Consider the following 16,860-nt stretch of genomic DNA (forward strand, 5'->3'; position numbering starts at 1 on the left):
TACTTTTCTTCACTAATCAACACGCACAAGTCTAACCCATGCCGACTCTTCTCTGACTTTGACTCTCTATTCAAACCACCCTCAGCTGCCTCTTCATCTTTCTCAATCTCACCTCAGGACTTTGCTAACTATTTTAAGGAAAAGGTGGAATCCATACGTCAGAACATCCCCTCTGTTTCCTCCTCTCATCTTACACCACTTCCTAACTCTCCTCCTGCTTTCCTTGACTTTTTTCCCACTGTCTCAGAGGAGGATGTGTCACTGTTGATCTCTTCTTCTCCCTCTACGGCTGCGTCCATAGAAGGACAAGCAGCGCTGAGCCGTGCGGACGCTCCGCGCTGAGCCCCTGCATCTTCAATGAGGATGCCTTGAGAGGGGGCTCACGCGAGCGTCCGCAGGCGTGCTGAGGCTTTCTAATTTTCAGCCGACAGCCAAGCTGTTTTTCAGCGCACTGTCGGCTGAAAACATCCAATCAGCCTGAAGCAGCGTCAACATCACGGCGCCGTGACGTCGGCGCCGTGACGTTGACGTCAGTGCGTCGTGGGCGATTGGCCCAGCGACGTCACTGCCCCGCCTCCAACCACCTCCCCCCGGCTCCCTTCGCGCACACTGGCTCGCCTGCAAGTTCATGGAATCGCGCTGACTTCAGCAGGCGAGCCTCAGTGCGCCTCCGCTCTGCTGAACCCTGTATGCCCCGGCCTACTACTTACCCTCTTGACCCCATTTCCTCCCATCTCCTAAAACCTCTTGCTCCTACTATAATCCCTACGCTCACACACATTTTTAACTCCTCCCTCTACTCTGGTACCTTTCATCCTCTTTCAAGCATGCAACAGTTATACCATTACTCAAAAACACCAAACTTGACCCTACCTGTCTTTCTAAATATCGACTTGTCTCCCTCCGGCCTTTTGCCTCTAAACTCTTTGAACGTATTTTACTGTATTCTCTTGCTTGCTCCATTTTCTCAACCATTTTCTCAACACCTATTCTCTCCTAGACCCTCTACAATCTGGCTTCCGCACTGCTCATTCCACTAAAACAGCCCTCACTAAAATAACTAATGACATCCATGCTGCCAAAGACAGAGGTCATTATACTCTACTGTTGGAAGTACGATCATTCACCAAGTAGCCCAAGCACGCTGCTTAGGTGTCACCCTCGACTCCTCGCTCACATTCTCCTCTTACATACAAAATATTTCTAAAACATGTTGCTTTTTCCTCCGCATTATCACAAAGATACACCCTTTCCTCTGTTTCTCGACTTCTTAAACTCTGACTCAGGACCTCATTCTCTCCCCTCTTGATTACTGTTATCTGCTGTCTGGCCTTCCCGCCTGACACCTGTCTCCCCTACACTCTATCCTATACGCTGCTGCCAGAATCATTCTACTCTTTTCTAAATCTGTCTCCGCGTCTCCCCTCCTGAAATCCCTCTCCTGGCTTCAGATCAAATCCCGCATCTTGCACTCAACTGTCCTCCTCACTTTTAAAGCTTTACACTCTTCTGCCCCTCCCTACATCTCACCCTAATTTCTCATTATGCACCATCCCGACTCTTGTGTTCTTGTGAAGGATGTCTTCTTTCTACCCCCTTTGTATCTAAAGCCCTCTCCCGCCTTAAACCTTTCTCATTGACTGCCCCACAACTCTGGAATGCCCTTCCCTCAACACCCGACTAGCACCATCATTATCCACCTATCTCTTTGACAAAGGGCGACGGCCCGAAACGCGTAAGAGTTTTTACTGATCCCACACCATGATGTCTACCATGGATTAAAGGATTTTATTTACTATTTCGGTGTCTAGTCCCCTCCATCTTCTGCTGTGCTCCGTTTTTCCTCCGTGGAATCTCTCCTGCTCTAAATCATACGTAATGCACGCCAACGGATCTACCAGCTCTCAACCGTGAGTACCCCATTCCGAACATAAAACGGTTTGGGTGTTCAATATTACTATTGTCTCTCTCCAGGGGGACGTTTATTACTGTGATACTAGGGGGTCAGAGATTTATAACTGACCCATACCTTTCTACACAGGTCCCCCACATCTTAAGAGTTAATTACTGAGACACGGACTGTATAATAATCAAGAGAGTTGATTTAACAGTTTCATCCTTTCTATTTTTGTGTCATTATTTAAGAGTTTATTATATTGATGTTGATATTGACTCCCTATAGCTGAGCATTGAATTCGGGAACTTTGTATCCTATTACTTGCTGACTTTATCCACCTTTAAGACCCACCTTATGACACACCTGCTTAACGAAACATATGAGTAGCTCCACGGCTAATACTATACACATGATACATAAAGCTTGGCCCCCTGCAGACGGACTTACCAGAATTCCCTCCTACTGTCTCTGTACGTTCTCCCTACCTATCAATTAGAGTGTAAGCTCCTCGGAGCAGGGACTCCTTTTCCATAATGTTACTTTTGTCTGAAGCACTTATTCTCATGACCTGTTATTTATATTATTTGTTATTTATATGATTGCCACGTGTATTACTACTGTGAAGCGCTATGTACATTAATGGCGCTATATTAATAAAGATATACAATACAATACAGTAGTAATACGCGTCAATCATAAATAACAAATAATATAAATAACAGGGCATGGGAATAAGTGCTTCAGACATAAAAGTAACATTTAGGAAGAGTCTCTGCTCCGAGGAGCTTACAATCTAATTGGTAGGTAGGAAGAACATACAGAGACAGTGAGGGAGGGGGGGCATTCTGGTAAGTGCGTCTGCAGGGGGCCAAGCTTGATGTATCATGCGTATCAGCGTTTAGGATAGATTGTAGGGGAGACAGGTGAGAGGCAGGAAGGCCGGACAGCAGGTTACAGTAATCAAGACGGGAGAGAATCAGGGCCGGAGTCAGAGTTTTAGCAGTCGAGCAACAGAGGAAAGGGTGTATCTTTGTGATATTGCGGAGGAAAAAGCAACAGGTTTTAGAAACGTTTTGAATGTGAGAGGAGAATATGAGAGAGGAGTAGAGTGTGACCCCTAGGCAGTGTGCTTGGGCTACTGGGTGAATGATAGTACTTCCAACAGCAATGTGGAAGAGGTAATTGGCCAGGTTTGGGAGGAAGTATGAGGAGCTCTGTTTTTGCCATGTTACGTTAAAGGCGGCAGAGGGCCATCCAGGATGATATAGCAGAGAGACATTCAGAAACTTTGGTTTGTACAGCAGGTGTAAGGTCGGGGGTTGAAAAGCAAATTTGTGTCGTCAGCATAGAGGTGATATTTAAACCCAAGAGATGTGATTAGGTCACCTAGAGAAAATGTGTACAGAGAAAAGAGAAGAGGTCCCAGGACAGAGCCCTGGGGTACACCCACAGATTGATTGATTGATAGAGGAGATGTTAGCAGAGGAGACACTGAATGTATGATGGGAGAGGTAAGAGGAAATCCAGGATAGAGCTTTGTTCCGAATACCAAGAGTATGGAGAATGTGAAGGAGAAGAGTGTGGTCCACAGCGTCAAATGCTGCAGAGGTCGAGTAATATGAGCAGAGTGTAATGACCTCTGTCTTTGGCAGCATGGTATTTCAAACAATCCAGGAGGAGCAAAATATAGGGAAATAAAAACAGAAAACAGTGCAAATTTAAGTGCAGACGTTGAGACTATGATGAAATAATAATGACAATATCTTGGCTCTGCTGGTCTATCTACTCACAAGATGTAAGTGGTAAGTATGCAGTTGGCAGATTGGGCTGCCACCCCAGGTAGTAGCTGTGTAATTGTGGATATCCCTCCAGGCTTATCTCGTCAGGGTAACCATGGTATACATAAGGGAGGAAACAAAGCTACATAGCGCGATCTGTCTTTCCAAAAACTTTATAAAATGAATATGAGCATATAAAATGTGCACTTACAATGTGCCAGAATTAAAAATGCATTTATCACAATCACAGTGATTCTAGGGGTTTTTTTCCGATCTCACCGCCTCCTCTCTGGCTCTGGATGTCAGCCGTCTGCAACCTGGAACGCTCAGCTCCGTTTCTCCTCCGGCGCGTGTGACGTCACTGCTCAGTGGAAGGTACAGCTACGGATCCCTCACTAGACCAAAACACCACTCTACGCTTTTCGCCCAGCTCAGCAAGCTGTCAATGGCTTCGTCAGGAGTGTGTGATTGTGATAAATGCATTTTTAATTCTGGCACATTGTAAGTGCACATTTTATATGCTCATATTCATTTTATAAAGTTTTTAGAAAGACAGATCGCGCTATGTAGCTTTGTTTCCTCCCTTATGTATACCATGGTTACCCTGACGAGATAAGCCTGGAGGGATATCCACAATTACACAGCTACTACCTGGGGTGGCAGCCCAATCTGCCAACTGCATACTTACCACTTACATCTTGTGAGTAGATAGACCAGCAGAGCCAAGATATTGTCATTATTATTTCATCATAGTCTCAACGTCTGCACTTAAATTTGCACTGTTTTCTGTTTTTATTTCCCTATATTTTGCTCCTCCTGGATTGTTTGAAATACATCTTTCTACTTGGAACCCTGGAAACAGGTTCTACCAGAGGGTTTGAGCAGGGTTTATTATTTGAGCACTAATATTAATTTTTATTGCACTTGCACGTATCACTATTGTATGTATTTAAGTTGTTAGCGCCTTATATTCACTTTGGCAGCATGGTAGTCATCAGTTATTTTAGTGAGGACTGTTTCCATGAAGTGAGCAGTGCGGAAGCCAGATTGTAGAGGGTCTAGGAGAGAATAGGTGTACAGAAAATGGAGGAAGCGAGAGAATACAAGACGTTCAAGAAGTTTAGAGGCAAAAGGCAGGAGGGAGACAGGTCGATAGTTAGAAAGACAGGTAGGGTCAAGCTTGGTGTTTTTGAGTAATAGTATAACTGTTGCATGCTTGAAAGAGGATGGAAAGGTACCAGACTAGAGAGAGGAGTTAAAGATGTGTATGAGCGAAGTGATTATAGTAGGACCAAGAGGTTTTAGGAGATGGGAGGGAATGGGGTCAAGAGGGCAAGTGGTAGAGGGAGAGGAGATCAGCAGTGACACATCCTCCTCTGAGACAGTGGGAAAAGTGTCAAGGAAGGCAGGAGGAGAGTTAGGAAGCGGTGTAGGATGGGAGGAGGAAACAGAGGGGATGAAAAGTAGGTTTGTTAAGTGCTGTGTAGCGCTATGTACATTAATGGCACTATATAAATAAAGACATACAATACAATACATTGCCACCCCACTCCTGATCTAAAATTATTGCAGGAAAGCAGAACGCTCATGCTTGGAGTTGGTCAGCGGCAGCGAGGACTCAGCCTTATGGGTTTGTAATCTCAGGATTTATTTAAACTGAAGCAGAGTTGGAAATGGTATTTAAAGGGGCAGTCCCTCCTAGGAAGAACATGAACCAACAACAATGGCATATTTAATAGGTTAAATGTAGCCAATTGTCAAGTTAAAAAACCCGTTTAGCAAACAAAAAACATAACATTTCCATAGAAAACAAAGTAATTATAATGCCCTCATTAGTCAAACACATACATGTTCCTGGAGAAATACAGAACAGGATTTCTTTCACAATACACAAAAAAGTAAAACAGTTATTTTACCCCTTCGGAGGGTGCGTGCATACATATACATACACCTACCACGAAGCGGCTGTGCTCTGATCTCCTCTCTCTTCTGCAATCTCAGGTTCACTTTCCTGGAAGTGGAGACACTGACTACATCCAGGTCACAGCTCTGTGTCCTACTGCGCATGCTCACACCAAGGGGATCATGGGAGTTGTAGTTGTGTATGCGCTTCTTGGTCCTTAATATATCTCAGTACAACTGCTTCCCAGTTCATCACTATGTATATACCTGTTCTCTCTGTGTCTCACAGAGGGCTGGGGCAGCACAGGCTGCTAGTTTTGACTTTGAAATGCAGATTGTCCTGATTCTATAATTTAATTTATTTTCCAAGTTAACAAGTGTCCACCCTGCTCCCTCACACAGAGCCCCCCCTTCTCCCCACACAGTGCCCCCCCCCCCTGCTCCCTCAATCAGAGCCCCCCCTGCTCCCTCACTCAGAGCCCCCCTTCACCCTCACTCAGAGCCCCCCCTGCTCCCTCACTCGGAGCCCCCCCCCCCCCCCCGCTCCCTCACAGAGCCCCCCTGCTCCCTCACACAAATCCCCCCCTGCTCCCTCACTCAGAGCCCCTCCTTCTCCCTCACTCAGAGCCCCCCTGCTCCCTCACACAAATCCCCCCCGCTCCCTCACTCAGAGCCCCCCTTCTCCCTCACTCAGAGCCCCCCCTGCTCCCTCACTCGGAGCCTCCCCCGCTCCCTCACAGAGCCCCCCTGCTCCCTCACACAAATCCCCCCCTGCTCCCTCACTCAGAGCCCCTCCATGCTCCCTCACTCAGAGCCCCCCTGCTCCCTCACTCAGAGCCCCCCCCCGCTCCCTCACTCAGAGCCCCCCGCTCCCTCACTCAGAGCCCCCCAGGAGTCTGATACTGAGCAGAGCTGAGCTGCAAAGTGCTTCATCAGAACCCTGACCCTGAATTCTGCCTGCCCCAAGTAAGGGCTATTATATAGTGTGTGCGGTTGTGCGTGCGTGCGGGCCTGTGTGAAGGCGCGGGCACGTGCCGCACACGTTTTTTGTGTGTGTGTGTGTGTGTGTGTGTGTGTGTGTGTGTGTGTGTGTGTGTGTGTGTGTGTGTGTGTGTGTGTGTGTGTGTGTGTGTGTGTGTGTGTGTGTGTGTGTGTGTGTGTGTTTTAAAATAAATAAATAAAACCTGAAATAATTTTTTTAATACGTTGGACATACATACATACATACATACATACTGTGGTGCCATCGCTGTCCTCTAGGGGGTGAATGGGGAAGCTATTGGACTTTTTCACCACAAAGAGTTAATTTAATCCTCCTTGGAAAGGCTATTCAGGTGATAACTAATGAAGCTAATCAACCTGTTCTGAATAGTCAGGAAGTGCTTTAAAAGGCTGGAAGCTGCAAGGCACAGAGAGACAGTTTATCCCAGAGAAGGGATGAGACAGAGGAGCTCCCCAGCTAATGGAGGCTGGTAAAAGAAGTCTGAGAGACACTGCTGAGAGAGCTGTGATGAAGCAGTGACGTCTGGTGGCAGAGGACCTTAAAGGACTAAAGATAAGGCAAGCGCTTGTTATTATCTGCAGAGACTTTGTATGCAATGTACATGTTTTGGGGCTGACAACTGGCTTAGCTGGCAGCCGGGTTAGTAAGGGTTGCTGCTGAAATGTGTAGTTAGCTTTCCTAAAGGAAATAGGATTTGATTTTATTATTTGTTTTTTATCAAAGGGATGGTGGGCCTATTCATATTATTTATTCCTCTAAATAAACCCCAAGTATAGAGAAATACAGTGTTTCCTGCCTCATTTGGGACAAAAGAGACTGCAATGTGGTGTCGGCATCACAATACAGGCATACCCCGCATTAACGTATGCAATGGGACCGGAGCCTGTATGTAAAGCGAAAATGTACTTAAAGTGAAGCACTACCTTTTCCCCACTTATCGATGCATGCACTGTACTGCAATCATCATATACGTGCATAACTGATGTAAATAACGCATGTGTAACAGGCTCTATAGTCTCCCCCCTTGCGCACAGCTTCCGTACAGGTAGGGAGACGGTATTGCTGTTCAGGACGTGCTGACAGGCGCATGCGTGAGCTGCCGTTTGCCTATTGAGCGATATGTACTTAGTAGCGAGTGTACTTAAAGTGAGTGTCCTTAAACCGGGGTATGCCTGTACATACATACATACACACACATACACTTACATTTTCAGCTGCGGTAGCGGCGCGATTTCTTTCTTTTTTCTTCTTTCCCCCTGACGGCCGGTTCTACTCTCCTTGCCGTGCGCGCGCGCCATTAAAGAAAGGCTGACTAACGTCAGCCAACTAAAATTCCGCGCACGGCGTGGCGCGCACCTGGCACTATAGAACAGGCCTAACACTCTCACACCATGCTTGTTCTTTCCTTCTTGGGGACAGCGCCTCCAGACATACTGTAGGGGGTTTCAGCAGTTCAGAAGGCGGTCCCCGCTATGACAGTTCTACTTCCAATACGTCCCTCCACAGACTGCCGCAGAGCCAGAAGTATAAATGAGGATGTTCTTTATTATAGCAGCCACAGGTAGTATCGTCACAGCGTATGCTCCAGTTGATAAGGTAGATCCCTGGCTTCTGGATGGTACTGGCCTGCGGGTAATGGTGAAGCCTCTCTGTATTATCTTATGCCCTCAGCCCATGAGGGGCTGAGCACATGTCTCACTCCCAGCCGGGAGAAGAGCTCAGATTTCTACATCCATGAAGGAATAGTCTGGAACCCTCTCACTGTCTAAATCACTGAAGGTCTCATCCCTAAGGGGCTGCACTTCAATCTATAATTTAGCTACTTCCTTCCTGAACTCAAAGAGGGAGGGCCCATTATCTGCACCACCACTCTTGTCACTCAGGAAGTCAGCAGGAGGAGTGGAAATACCCCCATAGGATAGCCTGTCACTGTCTGTATCTTTACTAGTACTGACGTGACAGGGAAGGTAGAGAGATAGCTGGACCAGCAAATGCTATAAACATATCGAGAAGAAAAATAAATTATGATTGGAGGTCTTTTTTTTTTTTTTTACGGTTCTTAATCATTAAACGTCATTAACTATTAAAAAGCTTCTGTTGCAAAGTCAATATACTTTTGTGTCCGCCTCCAGACACCAGTCTGCCTAAAAATCTCATTACTGATCGAACCAAAGTCTACTCTGAACACACGATCTGTTCTGACCATAAGACTGACATGTATCTATAGGAATAGTTATGCAGGCTATTGATCTCCATGTATGAAGCTCTGTTTTAAGTGGGTCAATTCTGAGTAGTACATGTATGTGTTGTGCACTGCCCACAATTTTCATTTTGTCCCAGTATCTGAAGAGGAGATTACACAAGTGTTCCTCAATTTAAAACTAAGCAGCCGGAGACTTCCGGTGACGTCACCGTGAATGGCAGGGTAGGCAACGAGCTCCCGACACCCTCCTTACAAAGATAATTTGAAAAGCATACCAAACGACGCAGAGTCCCCCCAAAAGTGGCCAGCACCCTCCCTAAAACTCCAGGGATGGCGGGGAAGCAACAAAAAAAGGCACAGAACCCCGTTTCGAAGTTTTTTCAACCAACTCAGCGCCCGATGGAGCCGTCCTCGGAGTCACAAGATGGCGCAGAGGAGCACGAGCATGCCGAGGAGGCCGCACTGCTAAGCCAAGTTGCTCCGGCCCATCAAGAACTTAACAAGGAGTTTTTTGAAGCGCTGCTCCTTAAGATGAGAAGGGGGTTTATGGAGGACTTGGAGAAGGTCCTGCGGGATATTCGATCAGACCTGAGCACCCTAACCACGAGAACCGAGGCAGTGGAAGCCCAAATTACCACGATCTCGGTCTCACACTCTAACATGGAGGACGACATGACCAGAATGGGGCATGAGATCGCTGCCCTCAAGAACTCCATTGAAGACCATGAAAATAGGGACCGTAGGCAGAACCTACGATTCAGAGGGATCCCTGAGTCAATCCCGCCAGAATCCCTCCAGACCTACCTCAAAAAGCTTTTCCTGAATCTTGTCCCCGATCTAACCGATCATGAACTCCAGCTGGACAGGGCACACAGAGCCCTCGGTCCTAAATCCCCTGATGCTAACTGCCCAAGGGACGTGATTGTGAGATATCACGTATATTCTGCAAAGGAAAAGATCTCGGCGGCAGCAAGAAGAGCGGGAGACATAAAAATGGACGACCACGCTGTCCAGATATACAGCGACCTATCCAGGTCCACGGTCATGAAGCAAATGGATATGAAGCCTCTTACGGCTCTCCTTCGTGACCGTGGAGTCTCCTACCGCTGGGGCTTCCCCTTTAAACTCATTGTCCCGAGGAATGGACGGTTCTACACTATCACGGATCCAGAGGACACCAACGACTTCCTCAAAGCTATCGGCATCGCCCCCCCACGAGGAGAAGAACGTACCCCCCGAGCAGCAAGATCCGAACCTGCCGAAACCCCTCGAGCCTCAGAAAGACTCGCTAACCAACGGATCCAGTGAGCCGCACAACCCACGACTGTGCCCCGAAAGGCCCGGTAGCTTCTACGCCCATCCTCGCCAGATGTCCAACTCACCCACACTAACTCTCTCCTGCACTGATTCCTGAACCATTAAAGAGACGACCCAGCTGGTTCTACTCTGCTCCCCCCCCCCTCTCTCTTCCCCTCTCCTCCCCCCCTCCCTCCCTCATCCACTCCCCCCCTCCATATCTAGTAAGGGGACTCCCCCCCTCGAGTACATTCCCCCCCCCCTTTCTCCTAGCCTTACCCCCTCCTTACCCCACTTCCCCCCCCCCTCCTCTCCTTACCTTTTTCCTTTTTACCCCCACGCATCTGACTACATCACAATCCAGCCGACACCCAGCCCTCACCGCAACCGGCTCCGAGTGTCACTCTCTCCATCTGCAGGGCCAGATCAGCAAAAGCAGATGGCTGTAGCTTAGCGCGTCACGTGAACCGATGAGCCCGGTTCTCCGGGGGTGGGGAGACCTTAAAGGACCAGAGTCACGGAACTGTCCTAACCAAGGGCCTACACCCCCCCCCCCCGGGGAGGGTCCGAACCCCCCGATTCTCAACGGCAGTCAGAGCAGCTCCAGAACTCTAGCAGTGGCGCAAACCCGGACAACTTTGCGTGGACAGTTGGTGCCCCCCGCTGCCAGCCCCTGAACTCAGGTTGTATAAGCTAAGCCCCCTCCCCCTCTATGTATCCCCCCGGCCCGGCCCTACGGTCCCCCCCCCATACCCTGCTCCAAGTCTGTCTCAAATGAACTATGTATAACCTATACAGCAAACGGTGCCCCCCGATCACTCTCAGTTGATATCACCCTCTTTCAGCTCAGGGAATCTTTACCAATGTATCGGCTTAAAGTCATGCTCCAAGTGATCCCCCCGCCAATCCCCCCCCCCAATCACCCCCCCCTCTCTCTCCCCCCTGCTTCCCCCCTTCCCCTGCCCCCCTCACATCGACTGCAGCAGCACCCTAAGTCTGCCTAAGCAGAAGTCGGAGCCCCCAGCGACCCTCTGCACTGCTCAATAGTTGGTCAAATGATGTAAATAAGAGATAGAAAGTGCTAGATGATATTAATGTGTTGAAAAATCTTACGCATAACCACAAGTCCAAATGAAATGTCAATAACCTGTGATCGATGGGAACCGTTACGCAGGTGATGAAACAGCACCACGCGTTCATAATCATCAGATCCCCATGAGTCCCCCCTCCTCATTGTGCCCCCCCCCACCCCTTCACTCGCCTCCCTTCCCCTCAGCCGCCCTCCCCTCCCCCTCTCCTTCCCCACTCCCCCCCTTCTCTTCCCCCCGCACGCCAACCGCAGGAGCCCTCTAAGTCTGTTTAAGCTGAACCTTGCGCTCCCAACGACTGCCTGTGCCGAATAGCAGCAGTTTATCTGGTATAATTAAGATGTGGAAAATGCTCGTAGATGGTAACGTGTTGAAATGTCCTGTGCATAACCACAGGTCCATAACCTGTGGAAAATGAGAACTGATGCAAAGGTGATAGAAAAGCACTACCCGGTTATAAATGTCAAATCCCCATGAGTCCCCCCCCCGCCCTCGCCCCTCCCCCCATCCTCAACCGCCCTCCCCCTGTCCCCCTCCCTCCCCCCCCCACCATCTCTCCCCCCCCCCTTCCCCCCCCCCCACATATAGGCTGCGGGAGCACTCTATGCCTGCCTAAGCAGAAACCTGCTTTGCCATGAAGGTACAAAAACACACACCCTTTGGGACCCCCTGTGCTTAACCACAGTCCAACATGATGCATAGATACCTGGGAGCTGATTCAAAGATGATGAATAAGCGCCATAGACCCCCTCCCCCCCTCCCCTTTTTCTTCCCCCCCACACGCCAACTGTAGAAGCTCTCTAAATCTGTTTAAGCAGAACCTTGCGCCCCCAATAAAGGTCTGTGCTGAATAACAGCAGTTTAGATGGAATATCTTAGATGTGGAAACTGTTCACTGAGGTTAAGGTGTTAAAATGTCCTGTGCATAACCACAGATCAATATGTTGTATAGATAACATGTAGTAAATGAGAACAGCTACAAAAGCGATGGGAAAAACACCACCCGCTCATAAATGTCAGATCCTCAGGAGTCCCCCCACCCCTCTCCTCCCCCCCTTCTCCCTCCCCCCCCACCCCCCTCTCACTCCCCCCTCCCCCCTCCGGTGGTAAAATGGAACTGCTATGAAGGTGCAAAAACACACACCCTCTGGGACTTCCTGTGCATAACCACACGCTGACAATCCCTCCCCACACTCGGAGCCCACCTCTATAGCACTATATACCACTAGACCCACCCTACACCCAACATAAGTGGTACAGAGGGACACACCACGGGAAACCACCTACACTAAGGCTCCCTCCCCGAGTCCGCCCCCCTCCCCTCTCCCCCACCCCCTCTCCTCCCCTTCCTCCCCCCCCCGGACATCTCCCTTCATACCTGCCTCCATCACCAGGGGGCCCGAAAGTTGAAAGTCTCTAGGCTCGATGAGCGATCCCCCACCCCTCCCCCCGTTGTCCCACTGTTGGGAATACATCTCGCCCTCCCAGGTTTCCCCCCCCCCCTCCCCAAGGCCACAGTCAGACCCCCCAGTTAACCTAGACAGGGAGGGTGTCGGATCTCCCAGCCTGACAGTGCCCCATGATTGGTGCTCCGGAAGGATCTCCAGGGGCTTTGACCCCCTTTTCCTTGACACAATGGTGCCAAAGGAAATTACTATTGGACTCCCCGAAAGCCCGCTTCTCTTTCTCCCTATGTGTGTCTACCCCCTTCCTCCCCCTGCCCCTCTCAACCCTCCCCCCCCACCCCTCTCCGTTCCCCCACATCAATAAAGATCATAAGGCAGAAAACAGGCCCATCATCTCCCCCCCATAAGGAACCAGACCTCTCCCGTCATGGGAAAAACACGGGGCCCAGCCCCCCAACTCTGGGAACCCCCCCCCCCCCAAATAATGTCGTCAATCAAAATTACATCCCTCAATGTTAAGGGCCTCAACTCAGATAAGAAATGTAAACTAGCTCTGCAGGAACTTAAAAAAACCAAGAGCGACATTATCTGTATTCAAGAAACCCACTTTAACTCCAACGACCCTCCCAATACGTTCAAACAGGCCTTCCCTCAGGCCTTCTTTGCTTCCTCCCCCATTAAAAAAAGGGGAGTCGCCATATTGATAAAAAACAATGTCCCTTTTGCCCCTACTAACATAGTTAGAGACCCAGAGGGACGATACTTACTTTTGCAGGGGTCCCTATCTGGAAACCCTATCTCCATCATCAATGTTTACGCCCCCAACGAAAATCAGGTACGCTTCATACAGGACCTCCGAGAATCCCTAGACCGGTCAATACTCGCCTCGCTACTTTTGCTCGGAGACTTTAATATGGTTCTGTCTCCAGACCAAGATAAGTCTAGCATGCCCTCCACTACACACAACGCCCAGACCCAGCAAAAGGCGAAAAAGTTCAGAGAGATCTTACAGAACTTTTTCCTCACAGATATTTGGAGGGCCCAGCACGTAGGCCAGAGGAACTACACGTTCTTCTCGGCCCCACATCAGTCTTACTCGCGGATCGACTATTTGCTAGAAACCTCAAATGTTCTCCAGGCGGCCTCCCAGTCCGACATAGGCCCGATCACATGGTCGGACCACGCCCCTGTCGAATTGACCCTCTCTCTGCCTTTTGTTAAGAACTCCTCGTATAAGTGGAAACTTAATGATTCCCTACTTAACGACCCACAAGTTGTGGAAACAATCCAGCGAAAATTAGCATCATTCTTTAAAATAAATAAGGGGTCTGTCTCCGCTGCTTCAATGTTGTGGGAAGCCCACAAGGCTACAATCAGAGGAGACCTAATCTCTCTAGCATCCCACAAGAAAAAAACCAAACTAAAAATTCAGAAAGCATTAACTGACAAGATACTAGCCCTCGAACAACAACACAAAAAGACCCCCTCCAAGAAACTACTCAGAACACTTGACAAAACAAGATCTGAGCTAAAACAATCCCAACTAGAAGAGGTAGAGAGAGCGCTCAAGTGGACCAATCAGAGGTTCTACGATAAGGGCAACAAGGCAGATAAACTTTTAGCAACAAAGCTAAGAGGTCTTAAGGCAAAAGCCCAAATCACAAAGATCCGCACTAAAGGAGGCCACACTACTTATGTGGAAAAAGACATCACCCAAGAATTTGCAAACTATTACACAGACCTCTATTATCTACACCCCCCTAATCAAGATCCAAACGCAGTAGATACTGCCTCGCAATTTCTGGCGCGATGTAATCTTCCCTCCCTCACTGAAGAAGAGCTTACAGCTCTGAACCACAAAATCACTATGGAGGAATTGACCCAAGCCATAAGCTCTTTCAAAATAGCTAAAACCCCAGGCCCCGACGGCTTTTCGAACGCCTACTATAAAAAATTTGCATCGTCCCTGTCCCCTTACCTGATTGAAATGTTCAACTCCTTCCTAGAAGGAGAAACGATCCCAGGCACAATTTCAGCTGCCAACTTAGCCATTATTCATAAGGAAGGAAGGGACCCGCTTCAATGCGGTAACTACAGACCGATCTCCCTGCTTAACACAGACCTGAAACTCTTCAGCAAGATCCTTGCAAACAGGCTAAACCCTATTCTCCCCAGACTAATTCATATAGACCAAGTGGGTTTCGTGTCAGGAAGACAGGCCTCTGACAACACCCGTAAAATCATTGATATAATTGACCACGTGCATCTCAATAAACTCCAGGCCATGATTCTTAGCCTAGACGCCGAGAAGGCCTTTGATCGGATCAAATGGACCTTCCTCGACCAAACCATGATTAAATTCGGCTTCTCAGGCCCCTTTCTCGAGGGTGTCCGAGCCCTATATCAGAACCCCACCGCATATTTAAAACTCCCGGGAGGACAATCCAACCCTATCCATATAAGAAATGGAACCAGACAGGGCTGCCCCCTCTCCCCTCTGCTTTTCGCGATCTCTATTGAACCACTAGCATCTCAAATCAGAGCCGACCCAAACATCAAAGGCATAACAATCGCTGATAAAAACTATAAAATATCCCTTTTCGCGGATGACGTTATTCTGACCCTAGCTGACCCACACATCTCCCTCCCTAACCTACAGAAACTACTAGACCAATTCAGCCAGGTCTCAGACTATAAGATAAACATGGATAAATCCGAAGCGCTGAACATATCCCTCCCTGATCCCATCTGGAAGCTTCTGCAATTAAATTACAAGTATAAGTGGAACTCCTCCTACATAAAATATTTGGGAATAAAAATCACTAGCTCGTACAACATGTTGTACAAAGCAAACAACCCCCCCTATTTGATCAAATCAAGAGAGACCTAGACGCTTGGAACACATACCAGATCTCCTGGTTTGGCAGAATCATCTCCGCTAAAATGAATATCCTCCCCCGCTTACTGTATTATTTTCAGACACTCCCAATCCCAGTCCCCCTAGCCGAATTAAGAAATATACAATCACAGATCCTACGTTTTATATGGAAACAACGTAAACCTAGAGTCCCGAGTTCGGTACTCTTGTCCGCAAAGACAAGAGGCGGACTAGGGGTCCCTGACGTGGTTAGATACTACCACGCAGCCCAACTTAGGCAAGCAGTGGTTTGGAACAACCCACTGAGCTCTGCTTGCTGGCTAGAAATAGAAACCCACCACGCAGCCCCCATCCCCCTTCCAGTGCTATTATGGTCCCAAGAATACAAAGAAAAACAACCCCAGAGGCTAGAGCTAGGAGCAATGAAATGCACGTGGTCCACATGGTTTAAGAACAGAGGGAAATATGGCCTAACTTCATCCCCCTCCCAACTCACCCCCATACTTGGGAACCCAGAATTCCCTCCTGGGTGCTCCCGAGCCCAGTTTGGTCAATTTCAGGACCTAAACATTAGCATGGTTGCGGATCTGCTGGAGAATAACGAAGCTCTGTCCTTCCAAGAGCTCAAAACTAAATTTACAGCCCCCAATCTTCCCATATTCAAATTCCTACAGATAAGGCATTTCCATGGAGCTCTATCCCCGACCTTGAAATTTCCCCCGCTGACCAGATTTGAATCTATCTGTCGTATAAGAGAGTACCAAAAAGGACTAATTTCAGGAATCTACAGAATAATCAAGAATTCCCTCCCCCTACCCACACATACCTACATGCAAAAATGGAGTGCAGACCATAACACATCAATGGATCTGGAGGACTGGGAGGACGTCTGGGAAGCAGCTTCCAAAACCTCAATATGCACAGTCACAAAAGAAAACATTTATAAAATACTATTTCAGTGTACCTGACCCCGAGTAGACTGAGCCAGATCTTCCCTGGCACGGTTGACCTATGCTGGAGAGGATGTGGACAAAAGGGTGACATGGTCCACATTTGGTGGTCATGTCCAGAGATCCAGAGGTTCTGGGCTACAATCCAGAGACTCCTGGACGATACCCTGGGCCTAGAGGTCCCCTTGGACTCCCTGACATACGTGCTGGGTAAACCAATAGAGGACCTCCCGGCCTCCACGGCCAGGCTGACCTCAGCCATACTCACGGCGGCGAGATGCTCTGTTGTGGCGGCCTGGAAGCAAGTTAAGGCACCCTCGAGAAGGACAGTAGTGAATAGGATAAACATGGTTAGGAACATGGAAAAACTCACGGTCATACTAAAACAAAAAATGCCCCAATTTTACAACACATGGGAGCCCTGGCCCAACTCAGATGACCTGCCTCTGCCACAGATTC

General features: G+C 48.6%; 1 protein-coding gene across 1 annotated transcript in view; it reads right to left on the reverse strand.

Annotated features, from left to right (window-relative positions):
- The window catches only part of LOC142466369 (uncharacterized), a 77,465-nt gene that overhangs the window by 13,536 nt on the left and 47,069 nt on the right, over positions 1–16,860 (reverse strand). The window contains exons 4-5 of the mRNA XM_075571225.1: positions 16,605–16,781; positions 9,419–9,533 (exon numbers count right to left, since the gene is read on the reverse strand). Coding sequence (XP_075427340.1) covers positions 9,419–9,533; positions 16,605–16,781 — 292 coding nt within the window. The remainder of the gene's footprint in view (positions 1–9,418; positions 9,534–16,604; positions 16,782–16,860) is intronic.

This window comes from Ascaphus truei, chromosome 15, assembly GCF_040206685.1.
Source record: "Ascaphus truei isolate aAscTru1 chromosome 15, aAscTru1.hap1, whole genome shotgun sequence".
Lineage (NCBI taxonomy): Eukaryota > Metazoa > Chordata > Amphibia > Anura > Ascaphidae > Ascaphus > Ascaphus truei.